Here is a 17,418-nt window from a genome sequence, read left to right on the forward strand (position 1 = left end):
CGCCATTTCAACGGTAGTGAATGAGTCTTCACTTTACGCCATTTCAACGGTAGTGAATGGGTCTTCACTTTACGCCATTTCAACGGTAGTGAATGAGTCTTCACTTTACGCCATTTCAACGGTAGTGAATGAGTCTTCACTTTACGCCATTTCAACGGTAATGAATGAGTCTTCACTTTACGCCATTTCAACGGTAGTGAATGGGTCTTCACTATACGCCATTTCAACGGTAGTGAATGAGTCTTCACTTTACGCCATTTCAACGGTAGTGAATGGGTCTTCACTATACGCCATTTCAACGGTAGTGAATGAGTCTTCACTTTACGCCATTTCAACGGTAGTGAATGGGTCTTCACTTTACGCCATTTCAACGGTAGTGAATGAGTCTTCACTTTACGCCATTTCAGTGGTAGTGAATGAGTCTTCACTTTACGCCATTTCAACGGTAGTGAATGGGTCTTCACTATACGCCATTTCAACGGTAGTGAATGAGTCTTCACTTTACGCCATTTCAAAGGTAGTGAATGGGTCTTCACTTTACGCCATTTCAACGGTAGTGAATGAGTCTTCACTTTACGCCATTTCAACGGTAGTGAATGAGTCTTCACTTTACGCCATTTCAACGGTAGTGAATGGGTCTTCACTTTACGCCATTTCAACGGTAGTGAATGAGTCTTCACTTTACGCCATTTCAACGGTAGTGAATGAGTCTTCACTTTACGCCATTTCAACGGTAGTGAATGGGTCTTCACTTTACGCCATTTCAACGGTAGTGAATGGGTCTTCACTTTACGCCATTTCAACGGTAGTGAATGAGTCTTCACTTTACGCCATTTCAACGGTAGTGAATGAGTCTTCACTTTACGCCATTTCAACGGTAGTGAATGGGTCTTCACTTTACGCCATTTCAACGGTAGTGAATGGGTCTTCACTTTACGACATTTCAACGGTAGTGAATGGGTCTTCACTTTACACCTTTTCAACGGTAGTGAATGGGTCTTCACTTTACGCCATTTCAACGGTAGTGAATGGGTCTTCACTTTACGCCATTTCAACGGTAGTGAATGGGTCTTCACTTTACGCCATTTCAACGGTAGTGAATGGGTCTTCACTTTACGCCATTTCAACGGTAGTGAATGAGTCTTCACTTTACGCCATTTCAACGGTAGTGAATGAGTCTTCACTTTACGCCATTTCAACGGTAGTGAATGGGTCTTCACTTTACGCCATTTCAACGGTAGTGAATGGGTCTTCACTTTACGACATTTCAACGGTAGTGAATGGGTCTTCACTTTACACCTTTTCAACGGTAGTGAATGGGTCTTCACTTTACGCCATTTCAACGGTAGTGAATGGGTCTTCACTTTACGCCATTTCAACGGTAGTGAATGGGTCTTCACTTTACGCCATTTCAACGGTAGTGAATGGGTCTTCACTTTACGCCATTTTGGCTGATGAAAGGTTTCACAGGAATGCTCTATTTTCATTTGCCTGCATGTGTGTTTTATATCTATTAATGACTAGCAGATTAAACTAGTTATAAAATTAGGAAATGGTAAGGAATGGTGACTTCCTAATTGCATGAAATATTTATAGACTTTTTTGTGGAGTGGTTACTAACCATTCAAAGGCAAGACACTGAGAAATTAGATTTGGTTGATGAATATTTACTGAGAGAATATGAAGCTGGTTATTGCTGATTATATAAAATTGTGCTGTTGAGAGAATATATATCCCGCGCTGTCTGTAAGGAGTTTGTACATTGCCCCTGTGGGTTTTCCCCGGGGAGGGGGGGATCCGGTTTCCTCCCACCCTTCAAAACGGACCGGAGGTTGTTGGTCATTGAGGTGTAATTGGGCGGAACAGGCTCGTGGGCCGAAAGGGCCTGTTACCATGCTGTATGTCTAAATTAAAATTTTTATAAAAGTGAGAGACTAAAGAAAGATGTAGCTAATTACACATTGAAACCTGTAATAAATAATAACCTGTTGAAAACCATTTGTTGGGAGGGAAATAGTTGGTGACAGAGGAGATATGATTGATGACAGTTGGCAGTTAGATTAGCGGTGAATCTTTGCGAATTCCACTCCACTTAGTGAAATTAACGAATTGGTTGGTTTTGAGAAACCAATTATTTTATGCTTTAACAGTACAAAGAAGGTAGGTTGGAGATTCATGAGTTTATTGTCGTACACACAAGTACAAGGCACAGATCATCAACATTCTTGTAGCCACACAGGATTGTAAACTACACCAACAAATAATAAGTTACCGTACGAGGGTTGGGGGGGGAGTGATGTGATAGGATGAGCAGGCTGGGGGTGAGGGAATGAGGATGGAGTGAAGGTGTGTGCTGAGGGAGAGGGAATGATGGTGAGAGGTATGAGGGGGAGAAGGGATGAGGGTAGAGGGAGTGACAGTGAGGGTGGACGATGAGGGGTGAGAGTAGGGGAGAAGAGGGTGAGGGAATGAGGGTGAAGGGTAAGGGTGGGTAGTGAGGGTAATGGGTTTGAGTAGGGGTGAGGGAGGGTGATGAAGTTGAGAGTTTGGGGCTGAGTGAGGAAGGGTTAGGGTGGGTGATGAGGGTGGGTGAGGGTGAGGATAGTTGATGAGGGGTGGATGGTGAAAGTAGTTTAAGGATTAGAGTGGGGAGTGGGGGTAGACAATGAGGGTGGGGGTGGGCATTGAGTGTGAGCAATGAGGATGAAGGGTAAGGGATGAGGCGGGCAAATTATGAGGAATGAAATAACCATGGAAACACTGGATACTTAGCAGGTCAGGCAGCATCTGTGGAGTGAACTAGTCAACATTGCAGGGCAAAGTCCTGTGGTCAGAAACAGGCCATTAAACAGACAGGTTGAGGTGAATTGGCCACTCACTGTAAATGTTGGGAGAGTGCATACAAGTAAGTGGTGTAGATAGGTAGATTATACAGAGCACACTCGATGGGCTGAAGGGTCTGCTTCTGTGCTGTACCACCTAGGCTCTGGTTCCAACCAGTTCACAGTTTTGGGTCCAGGATTGTGTGATTATGGAACCAAGGTATAGCAGGTGATAAGGGCCAAATGGCCTCCTCTTGCCAATGTTTCTTGCCTCAATGGGTTGCAAACTATTTGGGTCAGCTGTAATGGGTTAAAACCCTGGTAACTGGTGATGTGAAGTGGATTTGGGCCATAATCCCAGTCAATGATGTGACTGATAGTGAAAACCAAAATGTCAGAGCTGCCGTAAATCTGAAATAAAAACAGCCATTGCTGGAAACACTCAGCAGGTCAGGCAGCATCTGTGGAGCCACTTTCCGTTGGGCATGATTAGAAGCTCTGCTGGTGCAGGCCAGCTATGCAAATTGCCCTGCCTCCAGCTGTGCTTTCCAAGTTGAGAACACAGTCACAAGTGTTGACCTTGCCTTCATTCTTCACAGGACCGGTTGCTGGGATCATCATTGTGAACACCATGGAGCCTGTGCAGACTCTGCCGCACAAGGGTGAGTCAGGCCCTAATCCCCGTCTTCCTCTCCGCCTCCTCTCACTGAATGATGAGCACCAGAACCCTCCCTCTGTGGGTCCCTCAGCCACTGAACCACCTTCTTGTAGGGTTGGCAACTAGTTCTCCATCTCCACGGTCGGGTGGGGAAGGGTATACGGGATGTTCTCCCCATTTCTGGTGCCCTGTTCCCCTGGAATGTGCAACCCCTCGTGGCCGCTGTCAAGTACAGATGCCACCATCTCAGGCATAGAACTCTGCAGTTGCATGATTTTACTTCCAAATACTATCGGCTCCTTAAACAGGCTCCTTTAACAGAGCCATGAGCATTAGGATGAGGGGGTAGAACCCTGCAGAGCAGCGCTGTGTCTCCACTTTCTGCTCTCTTGGGTCCACACCAGCGACAGAGCTGCTGTTACTGCAGTCCGACTGCGATGCCTTTTTTCAATCCGTCAACCTCATCATTCACTCAAGATTCCAGAGTCTGTTGTTCCTGGTTTCCTAAGTAGATGATAAAGCTTTGGAAAGAGAGTTAGGCATTAGGACTGATGTGTTTAGTCAATAAAGGGCTGACACTGCATCAGTGGGCTGAATAACCCCTGTACAGGAACGATGGTATAATCGCATATTGGCTGAAGGTGTATAAGTAAAAGGGTGTCAGGAAATCAGCGGGTATGTGGTACTGAGATAGATCAGCCCCCTTCTTTTCAGCTCTCTCGCTCTCTCTCCAGCTCTCTCTCTCTCATTCTCTTTTCCTCTCCATCTGTCTCACTTTCCGCATCCGACTCAATCACCTCTCTCCCCACTTGCACTCTCACATTTTATTTCTGTTTCACTCCCCCTTGCGCGCTCCCATTCTGCCCCCCCACGCTCCCTCCCTTTCTCTTTTAGATTGCTGTTGGGTAGGTTTCCATAGGCCGAAGGGCCTGTGCTGTGCTGGTTCCTGACCTAACCACATTTTGTACATCTCTCCTGACGCTGCAGGCCCACCCATCATCTCACCACACCGTGATGATCAGAAGTTGGCACAGGACAAAGCTCAGCGCATGTGGTCCGTCCTGAGTGCGGCTGTTCACCAATCAATAGAAAAGGTACAGAGCCCCTGCTGACTTTTCCCCAGAACTTTATTTTTAAAAAGCTCTTTCGTCCCACAAGTCTTTGCCGCCCAATTACACCCAATTAACCTACAATCCCTGGTATGTTTTGAACATTGGGAGGAAACTGGAGCCCCTGGGTAAAACCCCACCCAGACACGGGGAGAACATAGAAACTCCTTAAAGACAGCGCAGGATTCAAACCCTGCTCCCAATCATTGGTGCTGTTTCAGTGTTGCGCCAAACGTGCCACCCAATGTTACCGGAACCTTTTCTTCCCCTCTCGCTTTGCTTGTTGAGTGTAAACTCAGATCAAGGCTGTGAGTTCCATCTCTTTTAAGATAAGTAGATTAGTGTAATGATCAACAGCACCAACGACTCGGATTTGAATCTGGTGTTGTCGGTAAGGAGTTTGTACATTCTCCCTGTGACCTGTGTGGGTTTCCCCGGGGGCCTCAGGTTACCTCCCACTATTCAAAATGTACCGGGGTGTTGGTTTATTGGGTAAGTGGAGAACCTTCAAAGATGAAATTCTGAGAGTACAGAGTTTGTATGTTCCTGTCAGGCAAGGTTAGCAGGCAGAGGGATATTGGGGATTTGGTTCAGAAGAAGGGAGAGATGTGCAGTAGGTACAGGCAATATCGAGCAAATGAGGTACTTGAGCAGTATAAAAAATAAAAGAAAAACAAGGAAGAAATCAGGAAGCTGAAAGAAGAGATGAGGTTGCTTTGGTGACAATGTGAAGGAAAATCCTAAGAGTTTCTACAGGTATATCAAGAGCAAAAGGATATTAAGGGACAAAATTGGTCCCCTTGAAGATCAGAGTGTTTCCTAAGCTTTGTACGGAGCCAAAAGAGATGGGGGAGATCTTAAATGATTTTTTTCCATCAGTTTTCACTCAGGAAACGGACACAGAGTCGTGGGAAGTAATGAAAACAAGCAGTGAGGTAATGGAACCTGTACAGATTAAAGAGGAGGAAGTGGTTGATGTCTTAAAGCAAATAAGGGGGGATAAATCCCCAGGGCCTAACAAGATATTCCCTCGGGCCTTGAGGGAGGCTCGTGTAGAAATTGCAGGGGCTCTGGCAGAAATATTTAAAATGTCCTTCACTATGCGTGAGGTGCTGGAGGATGGGAGGGTAGCTCACGTTCTGTTATTTAAAAAGGCTCCAAAAGTAACCCTGGAAATTATAGGCTGATGAGCCTGACGTCAATAGTATATAAATTATTGGAAGGTGTTATTGGAAGAGATTGGATGTACAATTATTTGGATAGACAGAAACTGATTAGGGATAGTCAACAAAGCTTTGTAGATCATGTTTGACCAATCTTATTCGACAATGGTTGGACAGGAGAAGCCAGAGAGTGGAGGTGGATGATTGCTTCTTAGACTAGAGGCCTGTGACTAGTGGTGGGCCTCAGGGATTGGTGCTGGGACCATTGTTGTTTGTCATCTATATCAATGATCTGGATGATAATGTGGTAAATTTGATCAGCAGGTTTGCAGATGACACTAAGATTGGAGGCGTTGTGGAGAGCAAAGAAGGTTTTCAAAGCTTCCAAGGGATCTGGACCAGCTGGAAAAATGGGGTGAAAAATTAGAGAGAATTTAGAGGTGTTGCATTTTGGAAGGACAAACCAAGAAAGGACGTACACGGTAAATGGTCGGGCACTGAGGAGTGGGGTAGAACAGAGGGATCTGGGAATACAGATTTGATGGAGGTATTTAAATTTGAGGGGGACAGACAGAGTAAATGTAGTCAGGCTTTTTCCACTGAGGGTGGGTGAAATACAAACCAGATGACATGGGTTAAGGGTAAAAGGGGTATGTCTTCACACAGAGAATGGTGGGGGTATTTTACGAGCTGCCAGCTGAAGTGGTGAATACATGCTCAATTTTAACATTTAAGCAGAATTTGGACAGGTATATGGTGGGCTATGAACTGGGTGAAGGTCATAGGGGGAAAAACATGGTTTGACACAGACTAGAAGGTCCAAAGGTCCTGTTTCTGTGCTGTAATGTCCTACGGTTCTACGGGTGTAATTGGGTGGCATAGGCTCATGGGATGGAAGGGCCTGTTACTCCACCTGTCCTATGGAGGAGGTGAGGGTCCCCACCTGTCCTGTGTGGGAAGGGATGGTGGGCCAGGGTTTGAACCCAGAGACGGTGAAGGAACAGCGATCCATTTCCAAATCACGATGAATGAAATTTATCGATAGTGTCACGAGTAAACTGCCTCGCATGCGTTTAGCGCCAGGGATTGGGTCCCGGGTTTGAATCTCGTGCTGTCTGTAAGGAGTTTGTATGTTCTTCCCATGTCTGTGTGGTTTATCTCTGGGGTTTCTGGTTTCCTCCCACTATTCAAAACAGACCCAGCTTTGAGGGTTAAGGATAGAAGAATGAGAGGGGATCTCAGAAACATTTCAAATGTTGAAAAGATGTTTCCCTTGGTGAATGAATCCAGGACAAGTCTGAGAATTAGCAGGTACCCATTTAAAACAGAGATGAGGAAAAATTTCTTTTGCCAGCGGGTCGTGGATTTGTGGAATTCATTGTCACATGCAGCTGTGGAGACCTGATCATTGGGGGAGTTTAAGGGGAAGATTGATAGGTACCTAATTAGCCAGGGTATCAAGGGATATAGGGAAAAGGGCAGAACTTGAAACTAGATGTGAGAACAGTTTAGTTGAGGGTGGAGATGTGGACCGCACCTGGAGTACTGTGTCCTGTTCTGGTCTCCATATTTGAGGAAGGATGTACTGGCTTTGGAGACGGTCCAGAGGAGGTTTACTAGGTTGATCCCTGGGATGAAGGGGTTGACTTATGATGAAAGATTAAATCGTCTAGGATTGTATTCACTCGAGTTCAGAAGAATGAGGAGATCTTATAGAAACATATAGGATTATGAAAGGTATGGATAGGATAGATGTAGGAAGTTTTTTGGAGCTGGCCGGGGAAACTAAAACGAGAGGACACAGTCTCAAGATTCGGGGGAGTAGATTTAGGACAGAGATGAGGAAAAATAGTTTTTCCCAGAGAGTAGTGAATGTTTGGAATTCTCTCACCAGGGAAGTGGTTGAGGCTGCCTCATTAAACATATTTAAAATTCGGTTAGATAAATTTTTACATGATAGAGGAATTAGGGGATATGGGGAGAAGGCAGGTAGGTGGAGTTAGGTCAGCCATGATCATATTGAATGGCGGAGCAGGCTCGATGGGCCATTTTTGGCCGACTCCTGTTCCTACTTCCAATGTTTCTATGACTTAGTGGGCTGAATGGCCTCTGATGTTCCTTTATCTTGTGAAAACCACAATGCTGGAGAAACTCAGCAGGTCAGTGTACTTATATTAGCAAAGATAAAGGTAACCATAACCAATTCTTCCTGCTTGAGCTTTGACGAAGGTTAAGGCTGAAATGTTCCTCCATCGTGTAAGTGGTCTTGGTTTGTCAGTGGATACGCATGATGGTGTGTGGAACTGCCCTTCTTAGCCCTTTCACCTCTCCCCCGACACTTCTTAGCTACTTTATTTTCTCCCCCTTCCACCTGTATCCACCTATTACCTCTTGCTGCTCAGCCTATCTTCCGTCCCTCTTTCCCCACCCCCTGCCTTTATATTCAACCGTCTGCCTGCCTGATATTTGGACATTCCTGACGAAGGGCTCAGGCCTGAAACGTCGCCTGCCTTTGACCTCCTACGGATGGTGCGTGAGTTTCTCCAGCATTTTCTGTACTACACTCCACCCACAGACTTCCTTGTTTATGCTCTGATAGGAGAGGAGGGGGTGAAGAGCTGGAGGAATGGAGGCAGAGGGATAGGGAAAGAGAGAGACGTGGGAGGGAGTGAATTTGGATGGGTACATGGATGGGAGAAGTATGGAGGGATATGGACTGGATGCAGGTCAGTGGGACTAGGCAGAAAAATGGTTCAGCACAGATTAGAAGGGCTGAAGGGGCCTGTTTCGGTGCTGTAGTGTTCCATGGTTCTAACAGATATTGAAGAAGTCGATGTTAATGCTGTCTGGTGGGAGAGTGCAGAGATGGAGCACAAGGTGTTGTTCCTCGAATTTGTGTGTGGCCTTGGCTCGGCCTTGTTTGTTATAACAGTGTGCCACTCTCCTGGAACTGTGCAGGTGAAGCGGTCGGACTGGAAACCCCTGGACCTGGGGCATGGTCTGCAACATGTACAGCGAGTGAAGTACAAGAGGGGGGTGCAGCACGTGACATTCAACATCGCCACCAAGGAGGTCGTCTGCCTGCTGTCCAACACCCACATCTGCGTCTACAGCTGTGATGGGCGGAAGACCCGAGAGCTGAGGCTGCAGGAGCCCCTCGAGGGGATTGTCCATGCCAACCTGGTTAACCGGTACGTGGGATGGAACCGGTGTCCCCAAGTGAAGGTGCTGAGCACAGACTTCCAGACACTGTCCATCACCCAGGCACAGCATGGCATCACCTGCTGCTGCTACAGCCGGGAGCTGAATTTGGTGGTCACTGCCGGTGCCGGGAACCTCTGCTCCTGGCGCTTCTCCATTGGCTGCGGAGACTTGGCGTGCAGCACTGCCATTACCGATGGCTTGACCGAGGGTGATCTGCTCACCCACCTGGTACTAGAGAGGACATCCGTTTCGGGCCTGACAGTCACCTGTGCCCAGCGTTGTTATGCAGTGTGTGGGACTGGAGTGGCTGCCTTCGACTTGACCAAGGGAATACTCCTTAGCTACGAGAAACACCTGCACGACAGGTAACTCCACAGTCCACACTTCCCCACCGCCCCCTCCCCCTCCCATCCCCTCTCCTCTCTCTGCCCCCACTCTCTTTCCTCCCTGCCCCCAGTCTCTTTCCCAACCCCCGGGCTCCTTCCCCTACCTGCCCCCAGTCTCTCTTCCCTCCCCCTCACCTCTGGTCCCTTGCCATCTACCCACCCAGTCTCTCTTCCCCCTCCTCTGGCCCCAGGTCTCTCTCCTCCACCCCCGAGTACCTCCCCACTACCTATACCCTGATCTCTCTCCCCCCAACCCCCCCCCATCCTCTCTGCCCATTTGTTCTTATCTGCCTCCCTCCACCTCCGGTGCACCCTGCCTCTGCCCTTGGTGTTCCCTGCCCCTCCAGGCTCCCCACCCCCCTCTCTGCCCCTGGTCTCTCCCCCCCAACCCCTCCACCCCTGATTATCCCTACAAACCCAACCCCCACCCCCCTAAACACAGCACCCAGAGGCCCACTCCCATATACCTAGAAGCTTGGGTGGAAAGCTCTCCCTCTGCTCTCTGGACATCTCCATCTATGATCTGGGCACCGGTCACCTGCTGCCTCTGGGTAACCTCTATTCCATCAGACCTGGTCCAAACAAAGCCTTTATTCAAGATTCCAATGGAGCTGCCTCCGATCCCACCTTAGATTGATCAACTTCCCCCCCTCTTGTCCTCCCTTTCTCCCCACTAACCTCACATTCCACAGATCATCTGCTGCAGCTTCCACATGACCACAGCATTCCACCAGTCTGTTGCCTGCACTTACTCCCCCTGGCCATTCTTTCCTTCTCCTCAGCCTTTTACTCCTGCCTGCTTTTTATACTCGTACCTTGAAGAAGGCCTCAGGCCTAAAACGTCAGTTATATATCTTTACCTCCTATGGACGCTGCAAGACTGGCTGAGTTCCACAAACAGTGGACCAGCACTGACCCTTGCGGCACACCATTGGTCTCCGATCTGAGCAACAGCCCTGCACTCCCACCTTGCGTGCCCCTCCATCAGGCCTCATCTCCCATCATGGTGTCTGAGAAGTAGCCTCCATTGGACGCCTAATCTCTGATGCTTGTGCAGTGTGCACGCGTGGTTAGGGAGCCTTCTGTTGATTAACCTAATCACCCTCTGACCAGGAATATCACTGGGATCGCCTTCATGGAACCTCTGCGATGTGTGATTACTTCCTGCCAGGATGGGAACATAAAAATCTGGGACCAGACTTGGAACCTGCAGATGGCATTTATCGGGCACCGAGGTGAGTGGAGACCCATGCGGCTTATCCCCCTGGGTTTCTGAAAGTGGCTGGGTGAGAGGGGATGGGTAACTAAGGAGTCAAACCAATGGGGCAAGACACAGGGCATCAGGAAAAAACTGCATCCTTAGGTGCACAAACTCAGTTAGACTAGCCTACCGTACAATACATTCTCATGTAATCATTTTTTTTTAAAATTTTTTATTTTTCACACCATAAATCACATTAGTCATGATACACACTTTTTCCTTTTCACACATATACAGTGACATTTTCTCCCCCCCCCTCCCTCCTCCCAACCCACCCCCCACACCCCCCCCCTCCCATCCATTTAAGGTATACAATCTAGGATACATTAAACCAGTCAGACAATGTTGTCACTCAACAAAAATACACCAGAAATTCTACTGAGTCCATTCTTTTCTTTCCTTCTCCTTCCATCAACTTAGGTAATGATTGTCCCCGGTAGGTTTTCGCTATTGTATTTAATGTAAGGCTCCCATATTTGTTCAAATATTTCAATATTATTTCTTAAACTATATGTTATTTTTTCTAATGGAATACATTTATTCATTTCTATATACCATTGTTGTATTTTCAGATTATCTTCCAATTTCCAGGTTGACATAATACATTTTTTTGCTATGGCTAGAGCTATCTTAACAAATCTTTTTTGTGCATCCTCAAAATCAATTCCAAATTCTTTGTTTTTTATGTTACTTAGGAGAAAGATCTCTGGATTCTTTGGTATATTGTTTTCTGTTATTTTATTTAATATCTGATTGAGATCTTCCCAAAATTTTTCTACTTTCTCACATGTCCAGATTGCATGAATTGTTGTTCCCATTTCTTTTTTACATCGAAAACATCTATCAGATACTGTTGGGTCCCATTTATTTAACTTTTGAGGTGTAATGTATAGTCTGTGTATCCAGTTATATTGTATCATACGTAACCTCGTATTTATTGTATTTCTCATCGTTCCGGAGCATAACTTCTCCCATGTTTCCTTTTTTATCTTTATATTTAAATCTTATTCCCATTTTTGTTTAGTTTTACCATTTGTTTCCTCATTCTCCTTTTCTTGCAGTTTAATATACATATTTGTTATAAATCTTTTGATTATCATTGTATCTGTAATCACATATTCAAGGTTACTTGCCTCTGGCAAACTCAAACTGCTTCCTAATTTATCCTTCAAGTAGGATCTCAATTGGTAATATGCCAGCGCTGTATCTTGAGTTATATTGTACTTATCTTTCATTTGTTCAAAGGATAAGAATATATTTCCTGAAAAACAATTTTCTATTCTTTTAATCCCTTTTTTTTCCCATTCTCTAAAGGAAAGGTTATCTATTGTAAAAGGGAGTAACTTGTTTTGCGTCAATATTAGTTTTGGTAATTGATAATTTGTTTTATTTCTTTCTACATGAATCTTCTTCCAAATATTGAGGAGATGATGTAATACTGGAGAACTTCTATGTTGTACCAATTTTTCATCCCATTTATATAATATGTGTTCAGGTATCTTTTCCCCTATTTTATCTAATTCTAATCTAGTCCAATCTGGTTTTTCCCTTGTTTGGTAAAAATCTGATAGGTATCTTAATTGTGCGGCTCTATAATAATTTTTAAAGTTTGGCAGTTGTAAGCCTCCTTGTTTATACCATTCTGTTAATTTATCTAGTGCTATCCTCGGTTTCCCCCCCTCTCCATAAAAATTTCCTTATTATTTTCTTCAACCCCTTAAAGAATTTTTCTGTCAGTTGTATTGGCAATGCCTGGAAAAAGTATAATATCCTTGGAAAAATGTTCATTTTAATACAGTTTATCCTTCCTATTAGTGTTAGTGGCAAATCTTTCCAATGCTCTAAATCGTCCTGTAATTTTTTCATTAGTGGATAATAATTGAGTTTATATAGTTGGCCGAGATTTTTGTTTATTTGTACACCTAGGTATCTTATTGCCTGCATTTGCCATCTAAATGGAGATTCCTTCTTAAATTTTGAGAAATCCGCATTATTCATAGGCATTGCTTCACTTTTATTTACGTTTATCTTGTAACCCGACACTTCTCCATATTCCTTCAATTTCTTATATAATTCTTTTATTTATAGTTCTGGTTCTGTTAAGTACACTATAACATCATGCGCAAATAGACTGATTTTATATTCCTTGTCTTTTATTTTTATTCCTTTTATATTATTATCTATTCTTATCAATTCTGCTAGTGGTTCTATAGCTAACGCAAACAATAAAGGTGATAGTGGGCATCCCTGCCGCGTTGACCTGCTTAAGTTAAATTGCTTTGATACATGTCCATTTACTGTCACTTTCGCTAACGGTCCCTTATATAATGCTTTAATCCAATTAATATACTTCTCCGGTAAATTGAATTTTTGCAATACTTTGAACAAATAATTCCATTCTACTCTGTCAAAGGCCTTCTCTGCGTCTAAAGCAACTGCTACTGTAGGTGCTTTATTTCCTTCTACTGCATGAATTAAGTTAATAAATTTACAAATATTGTCTGTTGTGCGTCTTTTTTTGATAAATCCAGTTTGGTCTAAATTTACCATTTTTGGTACATGCTCTGCTAATCTGTTTGCTAATAGTTTAGCTATTATCTTATAATCTATGTTTAGTAAAGATATTGGTCTATATGACGCTGGTGAGAGTGGATCTTTCCCTTGCTTTAGTATTACTGTAATTATTGCTGTTTTACATGAATCTGGTAAGCTTTGTGTTTCATCAATCTGATTGATTGCATCCAGGAGGGGCGGAATTAATAAGTCTTTAAATGTTTTGTAGAATTCTATTGGGAATCCATCTTCTCCTGGTGTCTTATTATTTGGTAATTTTTTTATTATCTCTTGTATTTCTACTATTCCAAATGGTTCTGTTAATTTATTTTGTTCCTCTATTTGTAGTTTTGGTAGTTCAATTTTAGTCAGAAATTCATCTATTTTCCCTTCTTTCCCTTCGTTTTCAGTTCAGTATAATTGTTCGTAGAATTCTCTAAAGTTTTCCTTGATCTCCGTTGGATTATATGTAATTTGTTTGTCTTTTTTCCTTGATGCCAATACCATTTTCTTAGCTTGTTCTGTCTTAAGCTGCCATGCTAGAATTTTGTGCGTTTTTTCACCCAGTTCATAATATTTCTGTTTTGTCTTCATTATGTTCTTCTCCACCTTATATGTTTGTAATGTTTCATATTTTATTTTTTTATCTGCCAATTCTCTTCTTTTAGTTGTATCTTCCTTCATTGCTAATTTTTTTTCTATATTTACTATTTCCCTTTCCAACTGCTCTGTTTCCTGATTATAGTCCTTCTTCGTCTTGGTTACATAACTTATTTTTTGCCCTCTAATGAATGCTTTCATTGCATCCCATAGTATAAACTTATCTTCCACTGATTCCGTATTTATTTCAAAATACATTTTAATTTGTTTTTCAATAAATTCTCTAAAATCCTGCCTTTTAAGTAACATGGGGTTTAATCTCCATCTATACATTCTTGGTTTTCGTGCAGTTGGATAATCATGTTGAGGAACTTTGGGGGACATCCGATGCGCTCTAGTATTTGCCAAAGCCCTTTCCAGCTCACGGTGTCGAAGGCTTTGGTGAGGTCAACAAAGGTGATGTAGAGTCCTTTGTTTTGTTCTCTGCACTTTTCAAAGTTCCTCAACATGATTATCCAACTGCACGAAAACCAACAAGGTCGGGTCAGATACAGCAATGAGCTCTCTGAACCCTTCTCCATTAACAATGGCGTGAAGCAAGGCTGTGTTCTCGCACCAACCCTCTTTTCAATCTTCTTCAGCATGATGCTGAACCAAGCCATGAAAGACCCCAACAATGAAGACGCTGTTTACATCCGGTACCGCACGGATGGCAGTCTCTTCAATCTGAGGCGCCTGCAAGCTCACACCAAGACACAAGAGAAACTTGTCTGTGAACTACTCTTTGCAGATGATGCCGCTTTAGTTGCCCATTCAGAGCCAGCTCTTCAGCGCTTGACGTCCTGCTTTGCGGAAACTGCCAAAATGTTTGGCCTGGAAGTCAGCCTGAAGAAAACTGAGGTCCTCCATCAGCCAGCTCCCCACCATGACTACCAGCCCCCCCACATCTCCATCGGGCACACAAAACTCAAAACGGTCAACCAGTTTACCTATCTCGGCTGCACCATTTCATCAGATGCAAGGATCGACAATGAGATAGACAACAGACTCGCCAAGGCAAATAGCGCCTTTGGAAGACTACACAAAAGAGTCTGGAAAAACAACCAACTGAAAAACCTCACAAAGATAAGCGTATACAGAGCCGTTGTCATACCCACACTCCTGTTCGGCTCCGAATCATGGGTCCTCTACCGGCACCACCTACGGCTCCTAGAACGCTTCCACCAGCGTTGTCTCCGCTCCATCCTCAACATCCATTGGAGCGCTCACACCCCTAACGTCGAGGTACTCGAGATGGCAGAGGTCGACAGCATCGAGTCCACGCTGCTGAAGATCCAGCTGCGCTGGGTGGGTCACGTCTCCAGAATGGAGGACCATCGCCTTCCCAAGATCGTATTATATGGCGAGCTCTCCACTGGCCACCGTGACAGAGGTGCACCAAAGAAAAGGTACAAGGACTGCCTAAAGAAATCTCTTGGTGCCTGCCACATTGACCACCGCCAGTGGGCTGATAACGCCTCAAACCGTGCATCTTGGCGCCTCACAGTTTGGCGGGCAGCAGCCTCCTTTGAAGAAGACCGCAGAGCCCACCTCACTGACAAAAGGCAAAGGAGGAAAAACCCAACACCCAACCCCAACCAACCAATTTTCCCTTGCAACCGCTGCAATCGTGTCTGCCTGTCCCGCATCGGACAGGTCAGCCACAAACGAGCCTGCAGCTGACGTGGACTTTTTACCCCCTCCATAAATCTTCGTCCGCGAAGCCAAGCCAAAGAAAAAATACATTCTTGGAGGGATGTCCTCTAGCTTTACTGTCAATATTAAGGGTGAATGGTCCGATAGTATTCTTGCTTTCCCAAGATCGTGTTATATGGCGAGCTCTCCACTGGCCACCGTGACAGAGGTGCACCAAAGAAAAGGTACAAGGACTGCCTAAAGAAATCTCTTGGTGCCTGCCACATTGACCACCGCCAGTGGGCTGATATCGCCTCAAACCGTGCATCTTGGCGCCTCACAGTTTGGCGGGCAGCAACCTCCTTTGAAGAAGACCGCAGAGCCCACCTCACTGACAAAAGGCAAAGGAGGAAAAACCCAACACCCAACCCCAACCAACCAATTTTCCCCTGCAACCGCTGCAACCGTGTCTGCCTGTCCCGCATCGGACTTGTCAGCCACAAACGAGCCTGCAGCTGACGTGGACTTTTTAACCCCTCCATAAATCTTCGTCCGCGAAGCCAAGCCAAAGAAGAAGAATTCTTGCTTTATATTCTGTTTTTCTTACTCTATCTTGCATACTAGCTGATAACAAAAATAGGTCTATTCTTGAGTATGTTTTATGTCTAGCCGAGTAATATGAATATTCCTTTTCTTTTGGGTGTTGTTTCCTCCATATATCCAAAAGTTTCATTTCTTCCATTGATTTAATTATAAATTTGGTTACTTTGTTCTTTCTGTTAATTTTTTTCCCAGTTTTATCCATATTTGAATCCAAATTCAGGTTGAAATCCCCTCCTATTAATATATTCCCTTGCGTATTTGCTACCTTCAAAACGATATCTTGCATAAACTTTTGACCTTCTTCGTTAGGTGAATATACATTGAGTAGATTCCAAAACTCCGAATATATCTGACATTTTTATCATTACATATCTCCCTGCTGGATCTATTATTTCCTCTTCTATTTTAAATGGCACATTTTTACTAATTAATATAGCCACTCCTCTTGCTTTTGAATTATACGATGGTGCTGTTACATGTCCTACCCAATCTCTCTTTAATTTCTTGTGCTCCAATTCAGTTAAGTGTGTTTCTTGCACAAATGCTATATCAATTTTTTTCTTTTTTCAGTAAATTTAGCAGTTTCTTCCTTTTAATTTGGTTATGTATTCCATTAATATTTAAAGTCATATAGTTCAACGTAGCCATTTTATACTTTGTTTATCTTCCCTTTCCGTTTTTCCATCATTACCTTTCCTCCTTTTCCATTTCTGTTTTCTTATTTTAAACCCTTTATAAGACAACATTCCTAAAACATCAAACATTTTCCTTATTCTCCTATTTAAAACTTCTTTAGCCCCAATCTGCCCTTCCCCTCCTGAGTTGTCCTTTATCCCTTGTCGGACAACCACATCTCCCCTCTCCATTTGGGTTTGCGAATTCACTCGCAAGCGTCAGCTGATTTTGCAGTGACCGTAACTCCCCCCCACCCAGCCCCCCCCGGAAAAGATTTCACTTTTCATATGTAACAAAGGTCACTCTTTTAGTTCCCTCCTTATTCCCTCTATTCCATTTCCTTCCCTTATTAATTCTTGTCTATACTATCTATATTTTCCTCTAAATACGTATACATTCACGTATGCACGTTATACATATACACACTTATACCTCTTTACCCACATACATATAAATCGTGGTCATTTTTACTCTCATTACACGTCTTCATCCCTCAGTCTATTTTGTAATTGTTCTGCAAATTTTCGTGCTTCTTCTGGATCCGAGAATAGTCTGTTTTGTTGTCCTGGAATAAATATTTTCAAAACCGCTGGATGGTTTAGTATAAATTTATACCCTTTCTTCCATAAAATCGCCTTTGCTGTATTGAACTCCTTTCTCTTCTTTAGGAGTTCAAAACTTATATCTGGATAAATGAAGATTTTTTGCCC

At 44.0% G+C, this 17,418-nt stretch overlaps 1 protein-coding gene across 1 annotated transcript in view; it reads left to right on the forward strand.

Moving 5' to 3' along the window:
- LOC138761855 (WD repeat-containing protein 97-like) overlaps nt 1-17,418 on the forward strand; it is a 160,520-nt gene that overhangs the window by 15,185 nt on the left and 127,917 nt on the right. Inside the window, exons 3-6 of the mRNA XM_069934771.1 lie at nt 3,422-3,484; nt 4,468-4,574; nt 8,711-9,321; nt 10,456-10,577. Coding sequence (XP_069790872.1) covers nt 3,422-3,484; nt 4,468-4,574; nt 8,711-9,321; nt 10,456-10,577 — 903 coding nt within the window. The remainder of the gene's footprint in view (nt 1-3,421; nt 3,485-4,467; nt 4,575-8,710; nt 9,322-10,455; nt 10,578-17,418) is intronic.

The sequence above is a fragment of the Narcine bancroftii genome, chromosome 1 (assembly GCF_036971445.1).
Source record: "Narcine bancroftii isolate sNarBan1 chromosome 1, sNarBan1.hap1, whole genome shotgun sequence".
Classification (NCBI taxonomy): Eukaryota; Metazoa; Chordata; class Chondrichthyes; order Torpediniformes; family Narcinidae; genus Narcine; species Narcine bancroftii.